General features: G+C 40.9%; 2 protein-coding genes across 2 annotated transcripts; both read left to right on the top strand.

Moving 5' to 3' along the window:
• Positions 1-5,072: 5,072 nt before the first annotated feature.
• Positions 5,073-6,310, top strand: LOC142108135 (B2 bradykinin receptor-like). Its single transcript, XM_075191739.1, has one exon. The coding sequence runs from the start codon at positions 5,239-5,241 to the stop codon at positions 6,238-6,240; it is 1,002 nt and encodes a 333-aa protein (XP_075047840.1). The 5' UTR covers positions 5,073-5,238; the 3' UTR covers positions 6,241-6,310.
• A 13,974-nt stretch (positions 6,311-20,284) lies between these two features.
• Positions 20,285-21,790, top strand: LOC142109363 (B2 bradykinin receptor-like). Its single transcript, XM_075193515.1, has one exon. The coding sequence runs from the start codon at positions 20,308-20,310 to the stop codon at positions 21,307-21,309; it is 1,002 nt and encodes a 333-aa protein (XP_075049616.1). The 5' UTR covers positions 20,285-20,307; the 3' UTR covers positions 21,310-21,790.
• The last annotated feature ends 1,342 nt before the right edge of the window (positions 21,791-23,132 follow it).

Below are 23,132 nucleotides of genomic sequence, written 5' to 3'. Positions count from 1 at the left end.
GATATACTTTACTGACGTCCAGGGTTTCAATCAACAAAGATGACCTATGTAGTTCTCAGAGAGAAATAAACAAATTCATGTAAAGATTCCTTCATGTTCTAACTAAAAACACCTATATTTCACGTCCTATACACACAGATGTGACATGGTATTAGCAGGAATTTTGTGTCTGAAGGTTATTGTCTTCTCAAGCTATTTTTTGATAATGCTAAGCAAGTATTGCACCATTGTCCATGTTAGTTTGGCCATTGAAAGACCATTGTAAATTTATATTCCTTTTATTCTGATTGCTTCCTGAATTATATATACATCTTTAAGAAAAAGAGGAGGAGCCCACAATGTGCACGCAAATCACTATGTTTTAACAATAGATTATAGCTATCACAAATTACAATACAAAACGAATAAAACCAATTACAGATGGTCAAAATCCACAGTAATACATGTATAATTCCACCAATCAGCACGAACATCAACTTCTTCCTTTTATATAGATTAGTGTTTGATTACAGCGGGGTCTGCATTGGCTGCGGTAGTTTATCTATATGCATGTTTACCGAACCAATATCAATATTAAAAATAAGGGAGGGTGGTGTGAAATAAAGTGGATGGAAGGTTGTACTACAGGGAATCTCTACATCAGTAAGAAAATATAAAAAAGTTCTACGTTAACTTCTGGGCTTGACACGGCCTATTAATCAGAGGGAGTACTTGCTTGAGTTTGGGGTTCGATAAACAGCCATGACATTCACACTTGCCCATATCCCTGTTCTCTATCATGGAGATAATATATGGCACATAGCCTCTCTGGAAAAAATGAGATAAGACTTTTAAAATGCTGGGGTTGAGGGTTGTTCCAATATTTGGCCATAAGGCTTTCAGCAGCCCCTAGAATATAAGATGTCGTTCGATGTCCTGATAAGAATTTTGAATTTATCACTAGTAACAGGAAAGTTCTGTTCAATTTCCTGGATCTTGGAATGTTCGCTGCATTCTATGGTCAAACAATGGTCTAGACCAGGACGTGGCCAACATGTGGGCGTGGCCAACCTGTGGCTCTCCAGGTGTTGTGAAACTACAAGTCCCAGCATGCTTTGTCAGCTATCAGCTGGTTGTGTACTGAAAAAACATGTTGGGGCATGTTTCACAACACCTGCAGAGCCACAGATTGGCCACGCCCACATGTTGGCCACGTCCTGGTCTAGACCATTGTTTGCTCGTGGTGATGGATATAAATGTGCTACTTTGTGACATCATCTCTAAATGGTATAAAACAAGCCAAGCAGTACTGACCCTCTTGCTGGAGGTGTGCAATTTTGTAGTGTGTGTGTGTGCGTGCGTGGGCACAGTGTGTTAATGTAGAGTGAGTGTGTGTGGGCACAGTGTGTTAATGTAGAGTGAGTGTGTGTGGGCACAGTGTGTTAATGTAGAGTGAGTGTGTGTGGGCACAGTGTGTTAATGTAGAGTGAGTGTGTGTGGGCACAGTATGTTAATGTAGAGTGTGTGTGTGCGTGGGCACAGTATGTTAATGTAGAGTATGTGTGTGGGCACAGTATGTTAATGTAGAGCGAGTGTGTGTGGGCACAGTATGTTAATGTAGAGTATGTGTGTGGGCACAGTATGTTAATGTAGAGTGTGTGTGTGTGTGTGGGCACAGTATGTTAATGTAGAGTATGTGTGTGGGCACAGTATGTTAATGTAGAGTGTGTGTGTGTGTGTGGGCACAGTATGTTAATGTAGAGTATGTGTGTGGGCACAGTATGTTAATGTAGAGCGAGTGTGTGTGGGCACAGTATGTTAATGTAGAGTATGTGTGTGGGCACAGTATGTTAATGTAGAGTGTGTGTGTGTGTGTGTGGGCACAGTATGTTAATGTAGAGTGTGTGTGTGTGTGTGGGCACAGTATGTTAATGTAGAGTGTGTGTGTGCGTGGGCACAGTTTGTTAATATGTGAGGGAAGGGTGATCTTAATATAGTGTGCGAGGTAGTCTATTTAATGGTGGAGTGCATGTGGGGGCTAATTATTTAATGGGTGCTATTGCTATTTTACCGAAAAGCACCCTTAAGGATGGGCCGCTATTTATGGGCCAGTGTTGTGTGCTTGCCCCCCCGGGCTAAAGCCTGCCACTCCTGATCACAGGTGCTTAAACCCAGTCTTCAAGAGCTACCAACAGGTCACATTTTCAGGATTTCTCTCTGTAGAAACAGGCAATATAATTATTGACCCAGCCAAATAGATTATGTCACCTGTGCATGATTAAAAAAAATCCTGAAAACATGAACTGTTGGTAGCTCTTGAGGACTGAGTCTTGGCCACCTCTGCTTCAACTCATTGACAGACTCTCAGGACTATGCAGCTTGGCCGGATGTAGTCTATCTCCGATAGCTGCCCCCGGCCAATAGGGTCACTGAACAGCAATCAGCACAATGACAGGTATGGTCTGCCACTATGTCTCTGGGCTGGTACTGGACACTTTGTTCCACCGGGCTGGAATCGGTCTCTTGTTTCTTCTGGGCTGAACATAGACTCCTTCTGGTTTTCTGGAAGCTTGTAATCAGTGCAAACTATGGCTGGAGCACCCAGACAGTATAATCAGCTTTATTAATTGCGTTTAAGACATATTTAGGTTAAATATTTAGTTATGGAGCAATCACAAATCAAAATTGTATGTGTGGTCTAACCTGAAGGCTTCACGAGGTTTCAGTCCATGGATGTACAATTTTAATTACACTGGTCAACAATGGTTTTGTTAAATGGATCATTGACTGTTTACCAGAAGATCTTGGAGATGTAAGTGACGAACACAGTGAATACTTCCACTATGCTATATCAACCATGGAAACTCGCTACCAAGGAAAATGGAATCCAAACAGCTTACAGATTACTGCTGGACACTAAAAGAAATGTTCCTCCAGCTAAAAACAGCAGGAAAAGCACTAAAAGTTTTTTTTTAGTTAGCTGCATATATATCATATTGTGACTATTAAAGAAAAATTCAAATTGAAATTCATCATCATCATCATCAACATTTATGTATATAGTGCCAACAAATTCCGTGGCGCTTTACAATTGATGACAAACTCAGTAATAAACAATACTGGGTAATACAGACAAATAGGCGAGAAGACCCAGCTCGCAAGCTTACAATCTATGGGACAATGGGAGTTTGATACATGAGGTTAAGTGCCACATATTGCGTTTCCGACCAGCCAGCTTGCAAAAGTAAAAAAGTGTATGCTATATTATCCAGTCACACAGCAATGTTGGTCAGGGGGTCAGAGGATTTTTTTTTTTTTTTTTTAAAAAAAATAAAAATCATGTTACTCAAAAACCGAGCCCTCCATGTAAATTTGGCAAAGAGATTTGAAATCTGTGCAAGAAAATACTATAAGAAACATCCTATCAGATCAATTTAACATTTCAAAAGTAACATTTTGTGGACCAGTGTTATATTCCACTAACCCATTACCTACACACAATAGATATTCAGCCTATTAATTTATTTCAGCACATTTCACCCTGGTACTAAATAGGTCCTAATGTGCATGAATATGAATCCAATGTTTATGCATCGAGAGAGAGAGATGAGTGAAAAACCATGAATTCTATTTTCTGTGTGTCACACAGGAGCCCAAGTGTGTTAAATACAGAGAATGAACGAAGATTTAAACACCGTCCTCACTATGCTCGAAAATTCCACTAAGGTTCCAGGTAACTGCACAATCTTCAAAAGTTTCCATGGATTTTTGCCTACCAACCAGTTTACTTGTGGTTCATAGAAAACTTATTCGTCATCTCAGTCTTTTTGCTGTATAAAAACCGTTGCACAGTGGCGGAGATCTACCTGGGGAACATGGCAGGCAGATAGACTTGTTCAATACATTTGTGCCGCTACTCGCCTACAGATAGCGAAGGAATGGAAGTCCCTCCATCCACCCAGCCTCCAAAGTGTAGTCTCTCGTGTGTGGTACATGGCCTCTATGGAATACATCACCAGCCTTCTCCACGACAAAATTATAAATTTCAAAAAGGTATGGAATTTCTGGTATTCTTTTCATCAGGCAAATATGCCCGCTACTTGAAAGGTTGTTTCTTCAGAAGCTCTTATCAGGTCCTTCCCTCCCCCCCACCCCTCCCCCCTCATTCCCCCTCTTTTTCTCTCTTAAAAAAAAATAAAATAAAAATAAAAATTAAAGCATCATCGATTTAGAGTTCCAAAACAGCTGAGTTTTCCATAATCTTTGATTGGGTCAGCCTATTTTCTCTCGATAGGTTAACTTACCGCTTCTTTTTATGTTTAGGAATTTGGCTAAATATATATGTCATTTGCCTGACTTTCTTCCCGTTTCTCATTTGTCATGTTCTGGCCCTCATGTTCAATTGGTTTTTTTTTTTCTCCTCTGTTATTATCTGCTATATGGAACTTCTGGTTTTTTTTTTGCATAAATAAAGAGTTTAAAAATAAATAAATATACCAGGCTGTCCAAACTCAGGCAACAAACAGGGGTTTGGGACATAGTAGGGTTAGGGGGAGTTATGGGGGGTCCATAACATGGCAGGGTATAGAGGGAGGGTTCTGGAAAGTGGACAACCCTTATTTAAAGTAGCCAATTTACCATTTTATTAGCCCTTATACCCTACCTATGTCTTCTACCACCCCAAACAAATATGCTTTTCATGCAATGTTAGTATACAAAAATCTTCTAAGTTTAGACGATTTAGCCAACTATCCAGAGACCTCTAGAGTCCTTTCTGAACATCATTCATATATATATATATATATATATATATATATATATATAAAATCAGAAATCAGTGCAAGCTGCGGTCGGTGCAGCCAGATGGTTTAATCAGGAAGCTTTTTTTAAAGACATTTGAAACATGTACCAGGTGGATTGCTTAAATATTTAGTTCTGGGAGCAATCACAAGTCCAGATCACCCGTGTAGCCTAAACGGAGGGCTTCACAGTCCATGGATGTAGAATTTTAATTTTATTACACTGACCCATTACCAACGCACAATGGATATGAAGCTTGTTAATTCCACTGTGTTTTAGGGGACTTCCACTGTAACACTTACTGTACACATTTCTGCACATTACACCCAGTTATTAAATATGTCAGAATGTATCTATATTAATCTAAAGTCTATGCACAGCGAGAGAGGAGTGAAAACCCATTCATTTGATTTTTCTTCTGTGTGTCAAACAGGAGCCCGAGTGTGTTAAATACAGAGGATGGAGGAAGATTTAAACACCACCCTCAGCATGCTGGGAAATTCCACCAAGATTCCAGGTGATGACTGCATAGGTCATGAACATTTTCAATGGATTTATATCTACCAAACAGTTTACTTGTGGTTCGTTTTTGTCTTTGGCTTCATAGAAAACTTGTTCGTCATCTCTGTCTTTTTGTTGCATAAAAACCGCTGCACAGTGGCGGAGATCTACCTGGGGAACATGGCGGCTGCAGATCTGATTTTCGTCAGTTCGATGCCCTTCTGGGCTATGTATGTTTCTAACAATTTCTACTGGATGTTTGGCAGCTTCCTCTGTTTTACGTTCCATTTCCTGCTTAATCTAAACCTGTTCAGCAGCAGCTTCTTCCTCATGATGATCAGTATTGACCGGTATTTGGCTTTCGTGAAGACCATGTCCTCTGGCAGAATGAGAAGAGCTGGATGTGCCAAGGTGAACTGTGTAATCATCTGGATAATTGCAATAGGAGTAAGTTTGCCCAAAGTAGTCTTCCGAAAAATTGTATTTTTCCCTAGTTCAAATACTACAGTCTGCATAACAAGGCCCCCCTCCAACGACTGGCATATTGTCACAAATATCATTAGGAACGTTGTTGGCTTCTTAATACCGGTCATTGTTATCACATTCTGCACTGTGCAGATTACATACGTCCTGAGGAATAACACAATGCAGCAATTCAAGGGAGGCAATAATGAAAAGAAAGCCATGCGGTTGGTCGTATCGGTGCTTTTGGTGTTTATAGTTTGCTGGCTGCCGTTCCATATTTCTTCTTTCATTGATACACTGGATCTATACAACGTCTTCACCAGTTGTGCTGTAACAGGATACAATTACATTCTTAACCAACTTTCTATCTATGTTGGCTTCAGTAACAGCTGCATTAATCCCCTCCTGTACGTCATAGTTGGGAGCAATTTTAGAAAGAAAGCCAGAGAGGTCTACAGACCTCTTCTACCTAGAAGACACAGACCATCCCTGTGAATGGAGGTTTCTAGCACCATACGGGTTTCCACAGAACCACAAAAGAAGAGTAATTCCTTGAGTCCACCAATACAGAGTTTTATGTTATAGCGTACATGAAATGGACTCCTTTATTCTATATTTATGCTACTGCCTTAAATATATCAGTCACCTAATGGAGGAAGTCAGTATTCATAAGTATGGTGCCTTTACTGTGTGAATAAAGATATCGGTGTATGGGCCAATTCTGCTCTTTATAGTCTGCTGAAATAGACACTTAGGGGGGAATTCAATTGACCTCAGGTATTTTTTTTGCTGCCAGATTAAGTGAAGGGGAGGGTTTAACGTGGTCATCTAAAATAAAAAAAAAATGCATTGGCATACATTTGTATTGCATTACACAACCTTTCTATTTTATAATATCTACATACAGTACTTATTTTATTGTATTTTTTTTTTTTACTATACAATTATCTATACCTTCCCAAAACACAGTACATACATATTAGTACATACATAAACATATTAATTAGTGATTAACTGTGTTTATTAATTTCATGAAATGTTGTTTTACATGTAACATTGGTTTTGGATATCCTTTTGGATACATTTTTTAACTTGTCCACACCTGGCAAACCACAAAGTACTGAAAATGAACGAAAAAGGCCGCTGTACAAACTAATACAGCATTTGACAAAGGAGCCAGGTGACACTTTAACAAATATGGCTTCTAATCCTTCTTCTCTATCCCGATCCACTCCTATGTGGTTGGACACGCATACTCCTGCTCTCTCCTATGAAGCAGTGGTTTGTGACATTAAGGAGACTATGGAACCATTAATGCAACAACAGGTAAATACATTTACAGCAGCCATACAAGAACTTAAAGACCAGGGGCCTGATTCATTAAGGATCTTAACTTGTGAAACTTCTTATTTTAGTCTCCTGGACAAAACCATGTTACAATACAAGGGGTGCAAACTAGTTTTCTGTTTTGCACATAAGTTAAATACTGACGACTGTTTTTTCATGTAGCACACACATATCAACTTTAAATGTCAGTGTATCAATAACCTATCAAGTATTTGTGTGTTACATGAAAAAACAGTCAGTATTTAACTAGTTTGCACCCCTTGCATTGTAACATGGCTTTGTCCAGGAGACTGAAATAGGATACTTCTTCATTTAAGATCCTTAATGAATCAGGCCCCAGGTCTTACAGACCACCAAGCAAGTGCAAATAAATGAGTTTCGCATTAGCGAAAACATGCATGAAATTAGGGGTGTGCACCGGCCACTTTTAGTGTTTTGGGTTCTGATTTGTTTTGCCAAAACACCTGACGAAAGGTTTTGGTTCTGATTTAGGGTTCTGATTTATTTTTTAAAAAGCATAAAAAGTGCCAAAATCCAGTTTTTTGTTTTTTTTTCACTCCTACGCTATTATTAACCTCAATAACATTCAATAAAAATCATTTCCACCAATTTCCAGTCTATTCAGAACACCTCACAATATTGTTTTTAGTCCAAAACATTGCACCGAGGTAGCTGGATGTCTAAGCTAAGCGACACAAGTGGGTGGCACAAACACGTGGCCCATCGTAGGTGGCTGTGTAGGCTTGAATGGCCTTTTTCTGCTCCTCCATCCTCTGCAGCATATAGAGGGTGGAGTTCAAGCGCGTCACTGCCTCTTGTTTTTGTTGATGGCAGGGCATGTTCATGCTTTTTTGATGTAGCAGGAACAGTGAACGTAATTTAATTACTTTAATATCTGATACTAAGCTTTCTGGACTGCGTAGTGGAGTGGCCCCGGTACCCAATTTGGTACCGGGGCCACAATACCTCCTCCAACTTGTCTGAATTCCACTGCACAGATGGCTGCTCCTACATCCTCTGCAGCATATAGAGTGTGGAGTTCTAGCTCGTCACTACCTCTTGTTTTCGTTGATGACAGGGCATTTTCATTCTTTTTTTATTTGGCAGAAACAGCGAACGTAGTAATATTGATTGCAGTACCTATTTTTTGGGACTGCAATAATATATTGCTCTATTATATTTTTTATAATTTTTAAATTATTTTTTTATATATTTTTTAAATTATTTATTTTTTTATTGGTTTTAATTTTTTTAAGATTTTGGGATAATTATCAAATTACTATGGACTTAGCAGAAAAAAATACAGGACAAAAGCACCACTGGACTCAGCAGGACAGACACTGGCCAAAGCACCACTGGACTCAGCAGGACAGAGCACTGGCCAAAGCACCACTGGAATCAGCAGGACAGAGCACTGGCCAAAGTACTACTGGACTCAGCAGGACAAAGCACCACTTTACTAAAATAATCAGCAGGACAGAGCACAGTATCACTCTCTCTCAACAACCTCCCTCTACACTACCCACAGGGAGAATGAAGATGGCGGCCGCGAGCGGGGCATTTATGACATCCGAGTCTCGTGAGATCAGATGCGAGACTTGGATGTCATAGCCTCGTTTTGGATTCCTTGGGCGGCCGGAAGTACCCGAACAGTGCTCGGATCCCGTCGGATCCGCACTGTTCGGGTGGGCTCGGATTAGCGAAATCTGAGCCCGCTCATCTTTACATGAAATTAAATGTCAGAAAACTCTCACAGTCTCTTTGCTTAAAACGCAAAAACAAATGCTCAACAAGTTAGACGACTTGGAAATATTTCTCCTGGTTCTAATCTACACCTCGGAGGCCTGCCTGAAACAGTCAAGGGCTCAGCTCTACTATCTTTACTTTCTAGAGAGCTGCCCCGGATTTTGGGGATAAATTAAGAATTTACTAATGTTGAAATTGAGCATGCACACAGATCGGGTCCTTCGAGAGAGAACAGGAAAGAGCGCCCTCACACAGTCATTTTTAAAAGTCTCAACTATGTACATAAGAACGCTCTATGGTCATCTTCAAAAGCTCTAGGCTCTATAACCTGGGATGGTCAACGTCTACTACTTTACAAGATTAATCTGCAGAAGTTACTAGAGGGAGAAAAGAGTTCTCTCCAGTTTGTGCTACATTAGTAATAAAAGGAAAGAAATTCTCCCTTCTGTATCCCGCTCACTCGAGGATGTTTGATGGCCGGGATTATAAAGACTTTATGACAGCGGATGACGTGCAAGCCTTCCTATCAGGGATGGAGGTTGAAGCTGAGACAACAGGTCAACGGGACTGATCTTGCTCTGCACTTATCATAGCTATATACCAGCTTGTCACTCTGCTGAGAAAATGCTGTATTTGAACTTGCATTCACGTTACTATAGCATTCTGATCTCACTGACCTGGAATGAACTCCCTCGCTCCATCCGTCTCGCTCCCAATCTGTGCTCCTTCAAACGGGCACTCAAAACTCACCTGTTCCTGAAAGCCTACCAACCATCCACTTAACCCCTCATCCACTCTGCTTGTTCTCCCTCCTCTCCCCTGGTCCCTTTTTCTCCCTTGCATCACTGCCTCCCTTCGTGCCTGTTTTGTCCACCCTCCCTTAGGATGTAAGCTCGCATGAGCAGGGCCCCTCTCCCCTCCTGTCTTCATACTGACTCTTCTGCTCCGCCCTCACTCCACAGGTCTGCCTGGAGTTTCCGAAGCATTGGTACTTAGTGTTTATTGTTCTGTGATGTTTTACCCTGTATGGTCTACTGTTCGTATTATGTAAGGCGCTGCGAAAACCCTGTGGCGCCCAACAAATAAATGATAATAATAATAATAATAATTATTGTGATTTTCTGCATAAATGCTCATTTCAAAGGAGTAAATGTTCTCCAGGACAAACCATGTTACAATGTAAGGGGTGCAAATTGGTTAAATACTGGCCATTTATTCATCTAGCACAGAAAATACTTGATAGCTTTATTTTTACACTGAAATGTAAAGTTGACCTAAGACATGCCCTACCCCAATTATAAATCTGTCCCCACATTTTAAATATACCTCCCCCTCAAATGCAACATGGTTTTGCCCAGATACAAAGTTACTCCATTGTTATGCTTTGCTCTCCTTAATGACTCCGGACCATTGTAACTATCTCTGTGTATATCAAAGACCCAGAATTCATAAATGGCTGCATTAAAGTTCTGTTCATGGAACGTTGGAGGCATTAATTTGCCTATCAAGCGAAAAAAATTGCTAACATATTTAAATACGTCCAACGCAGATGTCACCGTACTTCAGGAGACACATCTGACCGATACAGAGGATGACAAATTGCCCATGCTAAAGCAAAAAATCTTGGTGTATGCATCATACAATAGGAAGTCAAGGGGGTTAGTGATTCCAATATGGAAAATTCTTCAAGTAGACATCATCCTCAGGTAATTTATAAAGAAGGAAGATATGTTATATTAGATCTACTATTGAAGGTACTAAATACGTTATATGTAATGTATACGCCCCAAACACACGAGCCAAGATATTTTTCTTACAATTGATCAGCAAACTTTACACATACTCAGACCCACTCCTCATAGTTGGCGGAGATCCTAACATGGTGTCCTCCAGACACCTAGATAAATCGGGCCCATCAGTGCAATGGAGATCCTGTAACCAAATTGGTATACGGTATCTATCAGATGGATTGGGTTTGCTAGATAAATGGAGAGCTAGGCATCAAACTGATCTAGAATACACATGCATGTCGACAGTTCAGAATACATTTTCCCCAAATAGATTATTTCTTGATCTCCCAATCTCTAGCTACTAAAACCTTATCATCTGGTATCGAACCTACAGGCCTCTCTGATCATGCCATGATTTGGATCAAAATAGAAGGACAGACCCCATTGGGAAAACAGAAAACAAAGGCAATGGAGATTCCCTGCTAATCTTTCCAATTCAAGAAATGTTCAAAATATGTTAAAATTAGCCTGGGACACTTATGTAATATACATAATAACCAGCAACACACTGATGACCACATTTGGAATCCTTTTCAGTGTAAAAAGGTCGACCCACTCCAGAAAATAGAACTGAATATAAACAGAAGCAAATACATTTTGTCCAGGTCATGCAACAACAATGTAAGCACCAAGCAACTGCAAGTAAATTTAATTTTTATAAATTTGGTAATAAATCAAGCAGAATTCTCTCCAATTTACTATATGAAACTAGACTGAATAGCAATATTACATCAATACAAGCACAGGATGGAACGGTTAAGCGTCAAGGGATGAAAATCATAGAGGTTCTGAGATTTTTTTTTATTATAAACTTTACTCTCACATGATTCCGTTCAGTGAAAAGTTTCCCTACCCCAACTGACGGAAATACAGGCAGATTCTCTTATCCAGCCTCTCTCCTCTGAGGAAGTCCTGAAAGTAATTAATCATCTGAAATCTTTTAAATCCCCAGTCCTGGGCGGGGGATGTTACAAAATCCTTCAAGATAGAGCTGTAGTTTTGCTGACAGATTTTTTAATTTAATACTCTCAGACAATAAAGTTCCAATGTATTTTAATAGTGCCATCATTAAAGTGCTTCCTAAAACAGGACGAAACCTGACGTTACCAGGATCATACATAACCATTTCCCTACTAGATGTAGATTACAAATTATTTATGAAAATAATGGCGGAACGACTTAAAATATTGATGACAAATCTAATTCATGATGATCAGACAGGTTTTATATGGGGCCGACGCTCAGTAATGATTCTAACAATCCTTCATGCACTGGAGGGGTCGGGGACGTATGATCCTACCTTGTTATTATCTTTTGACGCTCAAAAAGCGCTTGATCTCGTGATGTGAGACCATCTGTTCAAGACCCTTCATAAGTTTGGCTTCCCTGACCAATATATTAACACCTTGAAATTCTTATATCATCATCAGCAGCTATTTATATAGCGCTACTAATTCCGCAACGCTGTACAGAGAACTCACTCACATCAGTCCCTGCCCCATTGGAGCTTACAGTCTAAATTCCCTAACATATACACACACACACACAGACTAGGGTCAATTTGATAGCAGCCAATTAACCTATCAGTAGGTTTTTGGATTGTGGGAGGAAACCGGAGCACCCGGAGGAAACCCACACAAACACGGGGAGAACATACAAACTCCACACAGATAAGGCCATGGTCAGGAATCAAACTCATGACCCCAGTGCTATGAGGCAGAAGTGCTAACTGAGCCACCGTGCTGCCATCACTCCCCCAACACACTGGTATTGACTAATGGTTTTCGCTCATCCTCATTTAAGGTAGAAAGAGGTACCAGGCAGAGATGTCCGCTATCCCCACTATTATTTGCGACAGCATTTGACCCTCTTGCGGTGGCATTAAGAAAGAATGCTGGATATATTGGCATACATGTGCGGAGTTACGAGGCTAAGTTAGTCCTCTTCACAGATGAGATGTTGTTAATGGTATCCAATCCTGAAAGATCAATCCCCGCTATTTTTCACACTATACAGGAGTTTAGCTCCTTCGCTGGATACAAAATAAATTTTGATAAGGCAGAAGTGTTACCATTGTTGGACACACAAGCTATAGTGGGAGAGTCCTCTCTTACATCTCAGTTCACGTTGAATCATACCAAAATGAAATATCTGGGAATACACATTCCGGCTAAATTACAAAATCTTTATACTGTCAATTACTCGCCTATCATTAAAAAAATTTCAAAATAGAAGCTTCCTGCCTGACATTTCTATTTCTGTTGATAACGACCATAAATCCCACACCACAAGCTCATTGCCTAGGTGTAATCCTTGACTCACAACTATCCCTTGGTCCACACATCAACTCTATATATTTACATCATGCTGCATACATCTAAAATACATTTCCAGAATATGTACATATCTCACACAAGACACTGCAAAAACTAATTCATGCACTCATGATCTCCCGCATCGACTACTGCAATTCCCTCCTTACTGGTCTTCCCAAAATCAGACTCGAGCCCTTACAATCTATGCATGCAGAGACTAGATTGATTTTCCTTGCAAATCGTTCTTCCACTGCGGAGCCACTCTGTCAATCTCTACATTGGTTGCCTGTTTTTCAACTAATCCAATATAAAATTCTTCTACTAACATAGAAGGCCGTCAACAAAGTAGCACCAACATACATCTTCTCACTTGTCTCAAAATATCTCCCAACTCGACACCTCTGTTCTACATAAGATCTGCGTCTCACTTCCACTCTCATCACATCCTCCCAGTTACAGGACTTGTTTTGGGCTGCAACCACTTTGTGGAATTCCCTCCCTCGCACAGTAAGACTTTCCTCTAGTCTTCAAACCTTCAAGTGGTCTCTTAAAACCCACCTCTTCAGACAAGCTTATAATATTCCTCAACCAGCATCTTAATCTCCCTAGGTTATCCTATTACCACCCTCTACACAGCTAACACAAGACAACAACCCTCTGACCAACAGAGTTGTGTGACTCAGCATACAGACCACTAAATACTTTGTAACCTTTGCATTCTAGCTTGACAAATATGCAATATGATGTAGCACATGCCCTTGTGTATCAAACTCCCATTGTCTCATAGATTGTAAGCCTGCAAGCAGGGCCCGCTTACCCTCTGTATGTATTACCCAGTATTTTTTTATAACAGTTTGTTCCCAATTGTAATTCGCTACAGAATCTGCTACAGCTATATAAATAAATGATGATGATGATAGTAACTAGGCAGCTTTTTATCAGGTAGGGCAGCGACACTAAAGTCATAGTTGATTGGTTGCTATGGTTACAGTGTATTTTACTTGATATATAGATTGGGGCAACACAGTGGCCTAGTGGTTAGCACTTCTGCCTCACAGCACTGGGGTCATGAGTTCGATTCCCGACCATGGTCTTATCTGTGTGGAGTTTGTATGTTCTCCCTGTGTTTGCGTGGGTTTCCTCCGGGTGCTCCGGTTTCCTCCCACACTCCAAAAACATACTGGTAGATTAATTGGCTGCTATCAAAAATGACCCTAGTCTCTTCCTGTCTGTCTGTCTGTCTGTGTGTGTGTCTATATTAGGGAATTTAGACTGTAAGCTCCAATGGGGCAGGGACTGATGTGAATGAGTTCTCTGTACAGCGCTGCGGAATTAGTGGCGCTATATAAATAGATGATGATGATGATGATGATGATAGAAAAATAGAGTGTAAATAAACCCAATTTACAGGGATGGATTGGGCATAGGCCTCCTGTATCACTTTTGGGGGTGGGTGGCAATCAAAAGCATTGGTGGTCAGTGGAAAGCAACAAGCAGCCATTTGTGAGGCTGCCTGTTACTGAATGGCCTCAGACAGGAAGTGTCCACTTCCTGACTGATCTGAGGAGCGATACAGCAAAACGGCCACTGCAACTGTAGTGAGGGGGGAGGCTGCACAGAGAAAACTGTAGTGAGGGGGGAGGCTGCACAGAGAAAACTGTAGTGAGGGGGGAGGCTGCACAGTGAATACTAGGGCGTGGGACTGCTATAATGTGTGAGAGAATGGAGGGGGCAGTCTTAGTAGTACATGGGTGGGACGTAGGCTATTAATTCAATGGTGGAATATAGATGGGGCTAATTATTTAATGGGTGCTATTTTATTACTGGGGTAATATTGGGGTAATTTCATTTATTGGTGGGGCCTATTAAATTAAGATGGGGTGACAGAACCTTTAATTTAATACTCAGGTGGTTTGGGGCTATTTGGGGCCTCCTTAGCTTTATTTCTACATTGATCCGTGACACAGTTTATTTGGTACCACACACAAGGCCACTTCACCAAGAATTTTTTCCAGGGCCACTTTAAGTTCATTCCCAATCTGCCCCTGCCAACTTGTACAGTATCATTTGCCTTTAAGTAAACCAATCACTTTTCTTGACCCATGATCAAAACATGGGGTGTAATATTTTTTTATAGCCTATAGATGGCGGTGATGCTACATGGATCTATGGAACGGTCTTTCGGCTACCAAAACTATATACTCTATGTTAGAGGCGACATCTACATGATACAAGAGCAATTGATAAAAAATAAAATAAAAAAATAAAATCATTGAGGGTCCGTGGTGATCAGTTACAAATGGGAAAATCTGCTGGCGCACAGCGCATTTTATTCAAATATGCCTAATTGCAAAACAATTTTTTGTATTTGGCCATAAAAAAAGGTGCCCCAAAGCCACCCAGCTGATGCCACCAGAATCTACAAAGCCCCCCACACCCCCCTGGCATTTTATTGTGCAATCTCATTGCACACTGCATAATAGTGCATGCCTTTGCACAAAATAGAACTACAAGGGCCAGTGCTATGGTAAAACAAATGGTTAAATCTAACTCAGATAGGTATGAATTGAGTCGTTTCAGAGGTTTGGAGGAGAGCGAGGATTCCTTATTTATATTACTTCACAAACTGGACTTTCCAAGGAAAATGCATCATCAGAAAATAATGTTGATTGCCTGGAGCACAGTACTACTTTAAGAGTTAAGAAGTTGGCTTAATTTTGAATAACCCTGGCAGGCGCTCCCAGGGGAAGATTCCTGGTGACTGGAAACTCCTCTCTTGCCTGGGGTGCAGTACGATGGCAGTGGGTGACCCCTCTGCTGGGACCAGTCACTTTACAGCTTATTGCTGCGGATCATTTATGATCCATTTCTACACCCTCCATCGCTGGGTGTTCACAGCCGCTCTCTCCCACACTACCAGCATGTGTATGTCCGATGTTGAGAAATGTTGGGAAGTAGAGTGGAGTGGGGTGGAGTTCGTGGTTAGCTCTTCTGCCTCACAACGTTGGGGGTCATGAGTTTAATTCCTGACCAGGACTATCTGGGTGGAATTTGCATGTTCTCCCTGTGTTTGCGTGGGTTTCTGCCCACACTCCAAAAACATACTAGTAGTTTAATTGGCAGCTATTAAAGTGTGTGTGTGTGTGTGTGTGTGTGTGTGTGTGTGTGTGTGTGTGTGTGTGTGTGTGTGTTAGGGAATTTAGACTGTTAGCTCCTATGGGGCAGGGACTGATGCGAGTGCATCCTCTGTACAGCGCTGCGGAATTAGTGGAGCTATATAAATAGCTGTTGATGATGTGTCACAATGCGGGAAGGAGCCTTTCATGTAAGTGGGGGGGGGGGGGGGGGGGTTAATGTATAAAAAAATAAAGCAGGTAATTATACTTATGTATGTACATTTCAGTTAAAGTTATGGCTACAGAGAGATTGTACTGTAAATGGTGAACCAAAAATTATTCTCATTCAATTAATATCCTATATTAAAAATAAAGCCTGGATTGCAGGGACTTTTACTGTAAGTGGGTGAGAGTGGGGGCTAATTGTTTAATTTGTGGGTGGGAGCATTTAATTTACTGGTGGGTGAATATTTGATGGTGGAGACTATTTAATTTAATAGTGGGGTTGGTGCGGACTTATTACTTTAGGGTGGGATGATGGGCCTATTAATTTAATGCTGGGGTGGATTGGGTGCTATTACTTGAATGTGTGACTGACTTTGGGGATAAATTTTGCCATTTCTTAATAGTGAATACTAATTATTTTGTGCTTGGGAAGAAATAGGTTTATTTATTAATTGTGAATACTAATTATTTTGTGCTTGGGAAGAAATAGGTTTATTTATTAAATTGTGAATACTTTTCATTTAGTGTTGGGGTTGTGTGGAGGGAAATGGATCTTTTTATTAAAGGTGAATGTCATTAATTTACTGTCTGGGATGGTTGCTGGGAGACCTAATTATTAAACGTGGGTGCTTTTCATTTTTAATATCTGGGTGCTTAGGGGGGAGGAGACCTACTGTGCTCACTCATTGCTAGGCTTTCTATATATACTACATATACCCATCTTTTGTCCAAACAGGGATACAACATTCCAGGAACCAGACAAGCAGCAACTGAGCTTAAGACATGATCAACAGCAACAAGCATTGAAAACAGCAAGAACAGAACAGTCTGAAAACAGTCCTGATTCAGGTGTGTCAGTCCCGAGTTTGGGGACTGACTCACTCAGTCAGTGCTCTGTTCTGACTACAGAGACAGTTGGGGGCGTATGTCTCACCTCACACTGCTTGTAAAGGGGAAACTGTGTACACCTAACAGTAGTGCACGCAGCATTGCCTGTGTATATGAAGGGGGATTGGAAGAGTTGTAGAGCAGCGTAGCACCATCTAAAATGATAGCATACTGGTCATGCCCACTGGCAGTGTGGCGTGGAAACCCACCTCTACAAATACTGCGTTTGCCTCTGACACTCTTGAATGGCAGCTTCCACTATTGTCCACTGGATGGTGATGTTGTACCAATGTTTGTCTGGCTAGGGACTCCAGGATCTGTAACTTGCTATTCTACCAGTGCATTGCATTAATTGTGGATTATATTGTGAAATGGAGAACCCACTAATTAAGAGCACCAGCCTAATTTGAGAGCACAGATTATAGCCCTTTAAATCTCATGACTGCTGCACAATCCCGGGCAGGTAAATTTATGCACAGAGCTTTATATACTGCTACAGAGGTAAATATAAATGATACTGTTAGGAACTCCCAAGTCAGCACAGTGAAACTCGGGAACTACTCTGAAGGCCAGGTGTTCGCTGGAGCCCCTAGTGGTGGGGACAGACTGGGCTGCGGGCCGACCGAGGACCGAGTAACGTATACTGATTTAAGGAGTTCCCAGAAGTGGAGTGATTGGTGGACAGTAGTATAAGAAGAATCCTAGGTCAAAAGGTCACAGGCACAGATGCAATATCCAAGGGCAAGCGAAGGGTCAAACTCACAGGCAGAGAAGCAAAATCCGAATTCCAGGCAAAAGGTCAAGGTCAGAAGAGAAGGGTCACAGGTCCAATAACAAGCAGGGGTCAAAACATGGGTAGTCAAATCCAAGGTAGCAGGAACCAAAAATGGATAGCACAAGCAGGCAGCAGGACTGAGGACAGAACGCTATAACCGGCAGTGAGGCTGCAGACCTCTCTGCCTTAAATACCAGTAACAGCCAATCAGAGCTTAGCTCTGATATCACATGAGCAGGTTCTGATAGCCACAACTAATTAGCCCACAGGCTTGTGAGTGCTCCTGCGCATGCGCCCGGCTGTCCCCAGCTGCCTGGACGCAGCGCTACTACTGCTGGCGTCCGAGGGTGGTTTCCGGAAGCGACGTCCCGGTCGCCATAGCGACGGCTGGGACGCCTGCAAAAGAAAGGTAAGAGTTGCGGCGGTGCCCGCGGCCGCCGCGACTGCTGACAGATACATGGCAGATAATTTGCAGGTTAGGATGATACCAGCCCTCATCCTAGTTACTGGTGAATGTGATGCTCTTGCCTTATTAGCAGAAAAAATGGGAATTGCTGGTTCAGACCCCTGTACCGAGTGAAGACTGTAAGATGTGTTAGGTCACCCCTCTGTATAAATTATAATGTCTGTTTGCAGATGTAATCAACCTTTGAGATGGACTTGTGTCTTTCCCACTGTCTGTCATTCCTAAAGAAAAATTGGAGAGAGGCGATTAGGGGGAGAAGGGTACAAGAAGTCACATAATTGTCACAAAAATATCAAAAGGTGAATAACAGCACCAAAGGTGAGGAGCTGTAAAATTCAAAGGAGGATATGAAAAAAATGGGGATCGATAACAGGACAAGAGAGGTGATGGAAGGGAGAGCTGAATAAAAAATAAAAAAAAGAAGATGATGATGATATATCCTGTACCTGTGTAATGCTTTGTCGCTGTGTGTCTTGAGTAGGTTTCTAGGCCTTATTTTTTTCTGTGAATTTAAGTCTAAACCCATGCAGTAGGCAATTACTGTATGTAACCGTGTTAGTCCTCAGCATCTCTGCCGGGTGACCGTTCCATGGAGCAATCACCCTTTCTGCAGAGAACGGTGTCATTACCTTTTAATTTTCAGTCTCCATCCATCCACTATAAGACCATTATTATAGAAATCATATTGGGGTTCATGGATTTGGACGCATATGTGCCTTTGGCTTGCATAGGATTAGATGCATACAAGAAAAGTGTACTCTCGTCCGTCTGTATTCTCTGAACTCAAAAAGAAAAGTAATAACTTCTCGCATATGAAAGTATAGGATCCGCAAGCATTAGACGTGGGCGTTAGAAGTGGGATTACCATATTTTTAAATGATAAATATAATAACGACATGTATTAAAACATTATTATGGTGTGTGCAAATAGGGTAATGTAGTCAGATACACAAAAGAGAATAAGGTCTTACTATTAAAAGCAAAAATCTTTTCGGCACATGGGCAGCATGTAAAGGAGTATAAAAAAATGCAAAAAAAACCCCAAACCAAACCAAAACCAGATGTGGTTAAATATGATGTCTTCTTGTTACTAATATTCGATTACATCTCATATACAGAATTTAAAGGTTTCTAACATATCGCCTGTCCTCCAATTACACATTAGAGGGGTTATCCACTCTGAATACCCATCCCCAAAATACGGTACACCTTCTCCCTGAACTTACAAAGTCTAGAACAAAGGAATCAAAATAAATCTCTAATAGGAGACAGTCCCCTATGACAGCTCTAGGCCCCAGATGTTGAGAGCTGGATGTTCCTGCACATGTGGAATTAGCCAATGCATAGAGGACTTAATCTGTCCAGTCCTAAAAGACAAAGTAGTATATAGAATTTTTATTCAGCAACTGGTTGTGTTAATTTGGATCTTAAATGTTATTGCAATTCATTATTTGCTTACAAATTTTTTTCTATTAATTTGAGATATATTCTCTTCTACAAAATTTGAAAAGAATAAAAAAAAAAAAAAAAAGCTTTGCGATTCACAAGATTTATTCAAGCAAGAAAAAGACGGTCTGACTGTTTATTGTTATAGACTGTTTATTGTTATAGACTGTTTATTGTTATAGACTGTTTATTATTTTTTTGGAAGAACATCAGCGCCATCACTCTTTTTGTGTTATTGTGTGTAGTTGAGTTCTGTGGGTGTAACTATGGGAAAATGGGCTGCTCCTGTTTTTTCAAAGCGCAAATTAGTTTGGTTGTTTTGCATCATTATTTCCTGTGTGTGAATATTAATCTAAAGTCTATGCACAGCGAGAGAGGAGTGAAAACCCATTCATTTGATTTTTCTTCTGTGTGTCAAACAGGAGACAGAGTGTGTTAAATACAGAGGATGGAGGAAGATTTAAACACCACCCTCAGCATGCTGGGAAATTCCACCAAACATCCAGGTGACGACTGCATAGACCTTCAAAAGTTTCAATGGGTTTTTGCCTACCAACCAGTTTACTTGTGGTTCATTTTTGTCTTGGGCTTCATAGAAAACTTGTTCGTCATCTCTGTCTTTTTGTTGCATAAAAACCGTTGCACAGTGGCGGAGATCTACCTGGGGAACATGGCGGCTGCAGATCTGATTTTTGTCACTTCGTTGCCTTTCTGGGCTATTTATATTTCTAACAAATTCTACTGGATGTTTGGCAGCTTCCTCTGTGTTACAGTCACTTTCCTGACCCACCTAAACCTGTTCAGCAGCAACTTCTTCCTCATGATGATCAGCATTGACCGGTATTTGGCTTTCGTGAAGACCATGTCCTCTGGCAGAATGAGAAGAGCTGGATGTGCCAAGGTGAACTGTGTAATCATCTGGATAATTGCAATAGGAGTAAGTTTGCCCAAAGTCGTGTTCCATAAAGCGTTATTTCTCTCTAGCTTTAATACTACAGTCTGTATTATAATACTCCCCTCCAACGACTGGCATATTGCCACAAATATCATTAGGAACGTTGTTGGCTTCTTAATACCGGTCATTGTTATCACATTCTGCACTGTGCAGATTATATACGTTCTGAGGAATAACACAATGCAGCAATTCAAGGGAGGCAATAATGAAAAGAAAGCCATGCGGTTGGTCGTATCGGTGCTTTTGGTGTTTATAGTTTCCTGGCTGCCGTTCCATATTGTTACCTTCATTGATACACTGGATCTATACAACGTCTTCACCAGTTGTGCTGTAACAGGATACAATGAGATTCTTAACCAACTTTCTACTTACATTGGCTTTAGTAACAGCTGCATTAATCCCCTCCTGTACGTCATGGTTGGTAATCATTTTAGAAAGAAAGCCAGAGAGGTCTACAGCCCCCTTCTCCCTAGAAGACACAGACCATCCCTGTGAATGGATGTTTCTGGCATCATACGGGTTTCCACAGAACCACAAAAGAAGAGTAATTCCTTGAGTCCATCAATACAGAGTTTTGTTAGAATATATTATAGTGTGTGTGTGTGTGAAATTGACTCATTTACATTTATGTTACTGCCTTAAATGTATCAGTCACCTAACGAAGGAAGTCAATATTCATAAGTATGGTGCCTTTACTGCATAACTACCAACATGCAAGTCCCCGGCAGCAGCAAAGGGGGAGTGTCCACATCTCGATGGGGGTGTGGCCACATCATGATGGTGGGGGGGGGGGGGGGGAATGACCCCAGAGGGCTGCCCATTAGCTATCTCCCTTTCCCCAAACTCTACACAGATAGGGCCATAGTTAGAATCGAACTCCTGACCCGAGCACTGTGAGGCATCAATGCTAACCACTGTGCCCCCACGCTATCTACAACCATTCCCTGCATGACAATAATTTTAAGGCTACCAATACAGTGGTTTGTAAATATCAGTCTCAGTAGGGCTGCCCTGATTTTGTTTGTAAATATCCAATTGATTCATTAGGCTTTCACAGGCAGCTTGTATCAGGTGACACTAAAGTGATAGGTGACTGGTTGGTATGGTTACATTATATTTTACTTGATGATTCATTATATATAGAAAAATAAAGTGTAAATAAACCCAAATTGTACAGTATAATTTGCCTTTAATTAAAAGTATGAATACAAACATGATAAAAACATTGGGTGTTACCACCAAAACCTACGAAGACCCCGCCCCCACACCCCCCCCCCCTCCGGCATTTTATTGTGCAATCTCATTGTGCACTGATTAATAGTTGATGCCTTTGCACAAAAATGACAAAAAAAAAAAAAAGATGACGGGATTACAAAAAAAACAACTTATCAAGGTAAGTGCATGTACACTAATATATTATAAATATATTCTATTTATCTTTACTTTTAAAAAGACCCCTTATGTCCCCTGGCCTGGGGGAGGGGAATACCAAGAAACAGGCTCATCTTTCGAGGAGTGGTAGACCGCCGGTCCAATCCATCACGTATCCCCTGGACCACCTGCGGTTAGGGCCTGGTGCCAAAGATGTTGAACAATGGTGGTAGACAAACTCTCCCAAAATTAGATAAAATCTGGTGGATGAGATAGTGGTGGGCTAAACTTTACCAGAGAGCCCTGAGTTTTTGGGTTGTGGTAATATTAGGGGAACAAATACATATGACTTTTCCATCATGGAAAATAGGTGGTATATAAGATGTACAATGGAAAAAAATATTAATTTATAGGAATACCTCCAAAAATGACGTCACACTGACTTCAGGAAACTCTTTGAAATAAAAGGACTAATAGAATAATTTACCTGTAGATACTTTATAAACAGCTGCTTCTGTGGTTTGCATGCAGGAGATTTCCATATAGAAGATTTTTGCTTTTGTTACAAATGGTAATAAAACAGACAAGTGACAAGTACGGAAAATTGAGAGTGAACAAACAGGTGGTCATTATACATTTGTATCATCCAGTATTTGCTGTTGCACAGTATAAAACTTACAGCAGTGTAGACCCAGAGTGAATCCAATGATCATCGCATTGTATGAAATCCTTTGAAATATTTAGAATATCATATAGGAAAGAGCATACAAGCCAATGCCCCCCCCCCCCCCCCCAAAGAAGCCTGTGATTTTGCTGAAACGTGTTGGGTATTGATTACACATTTCTACAGAAGCAGATACAGATTTAAATACAGTGTCACTACTGCATCATCCAAAGTACTGCCAAAGACATGCCAAAATACTGTACATGCACTTACCGAAACTGCC

The sequence above is a fragment of the Mixophyes fleayi genome, chromosome 12, assembly GCF_038048845.1.
Source record: "Mixophyes fleayi isolate aMixFle1 chromosome 12, aMixFle1.hap1, whole genome shotgun sequence".
NCBI classification, from domain to species: domain Eukaryota; kingdom Metazoa; phylum Chordata; class Amphibia; order Anura; family Limnodynastidae; genus Mixophyes; species Mixophyes fleayi.
This window is presented reverse-complemented; position numbering and strand designations above follow the sequence as displayed.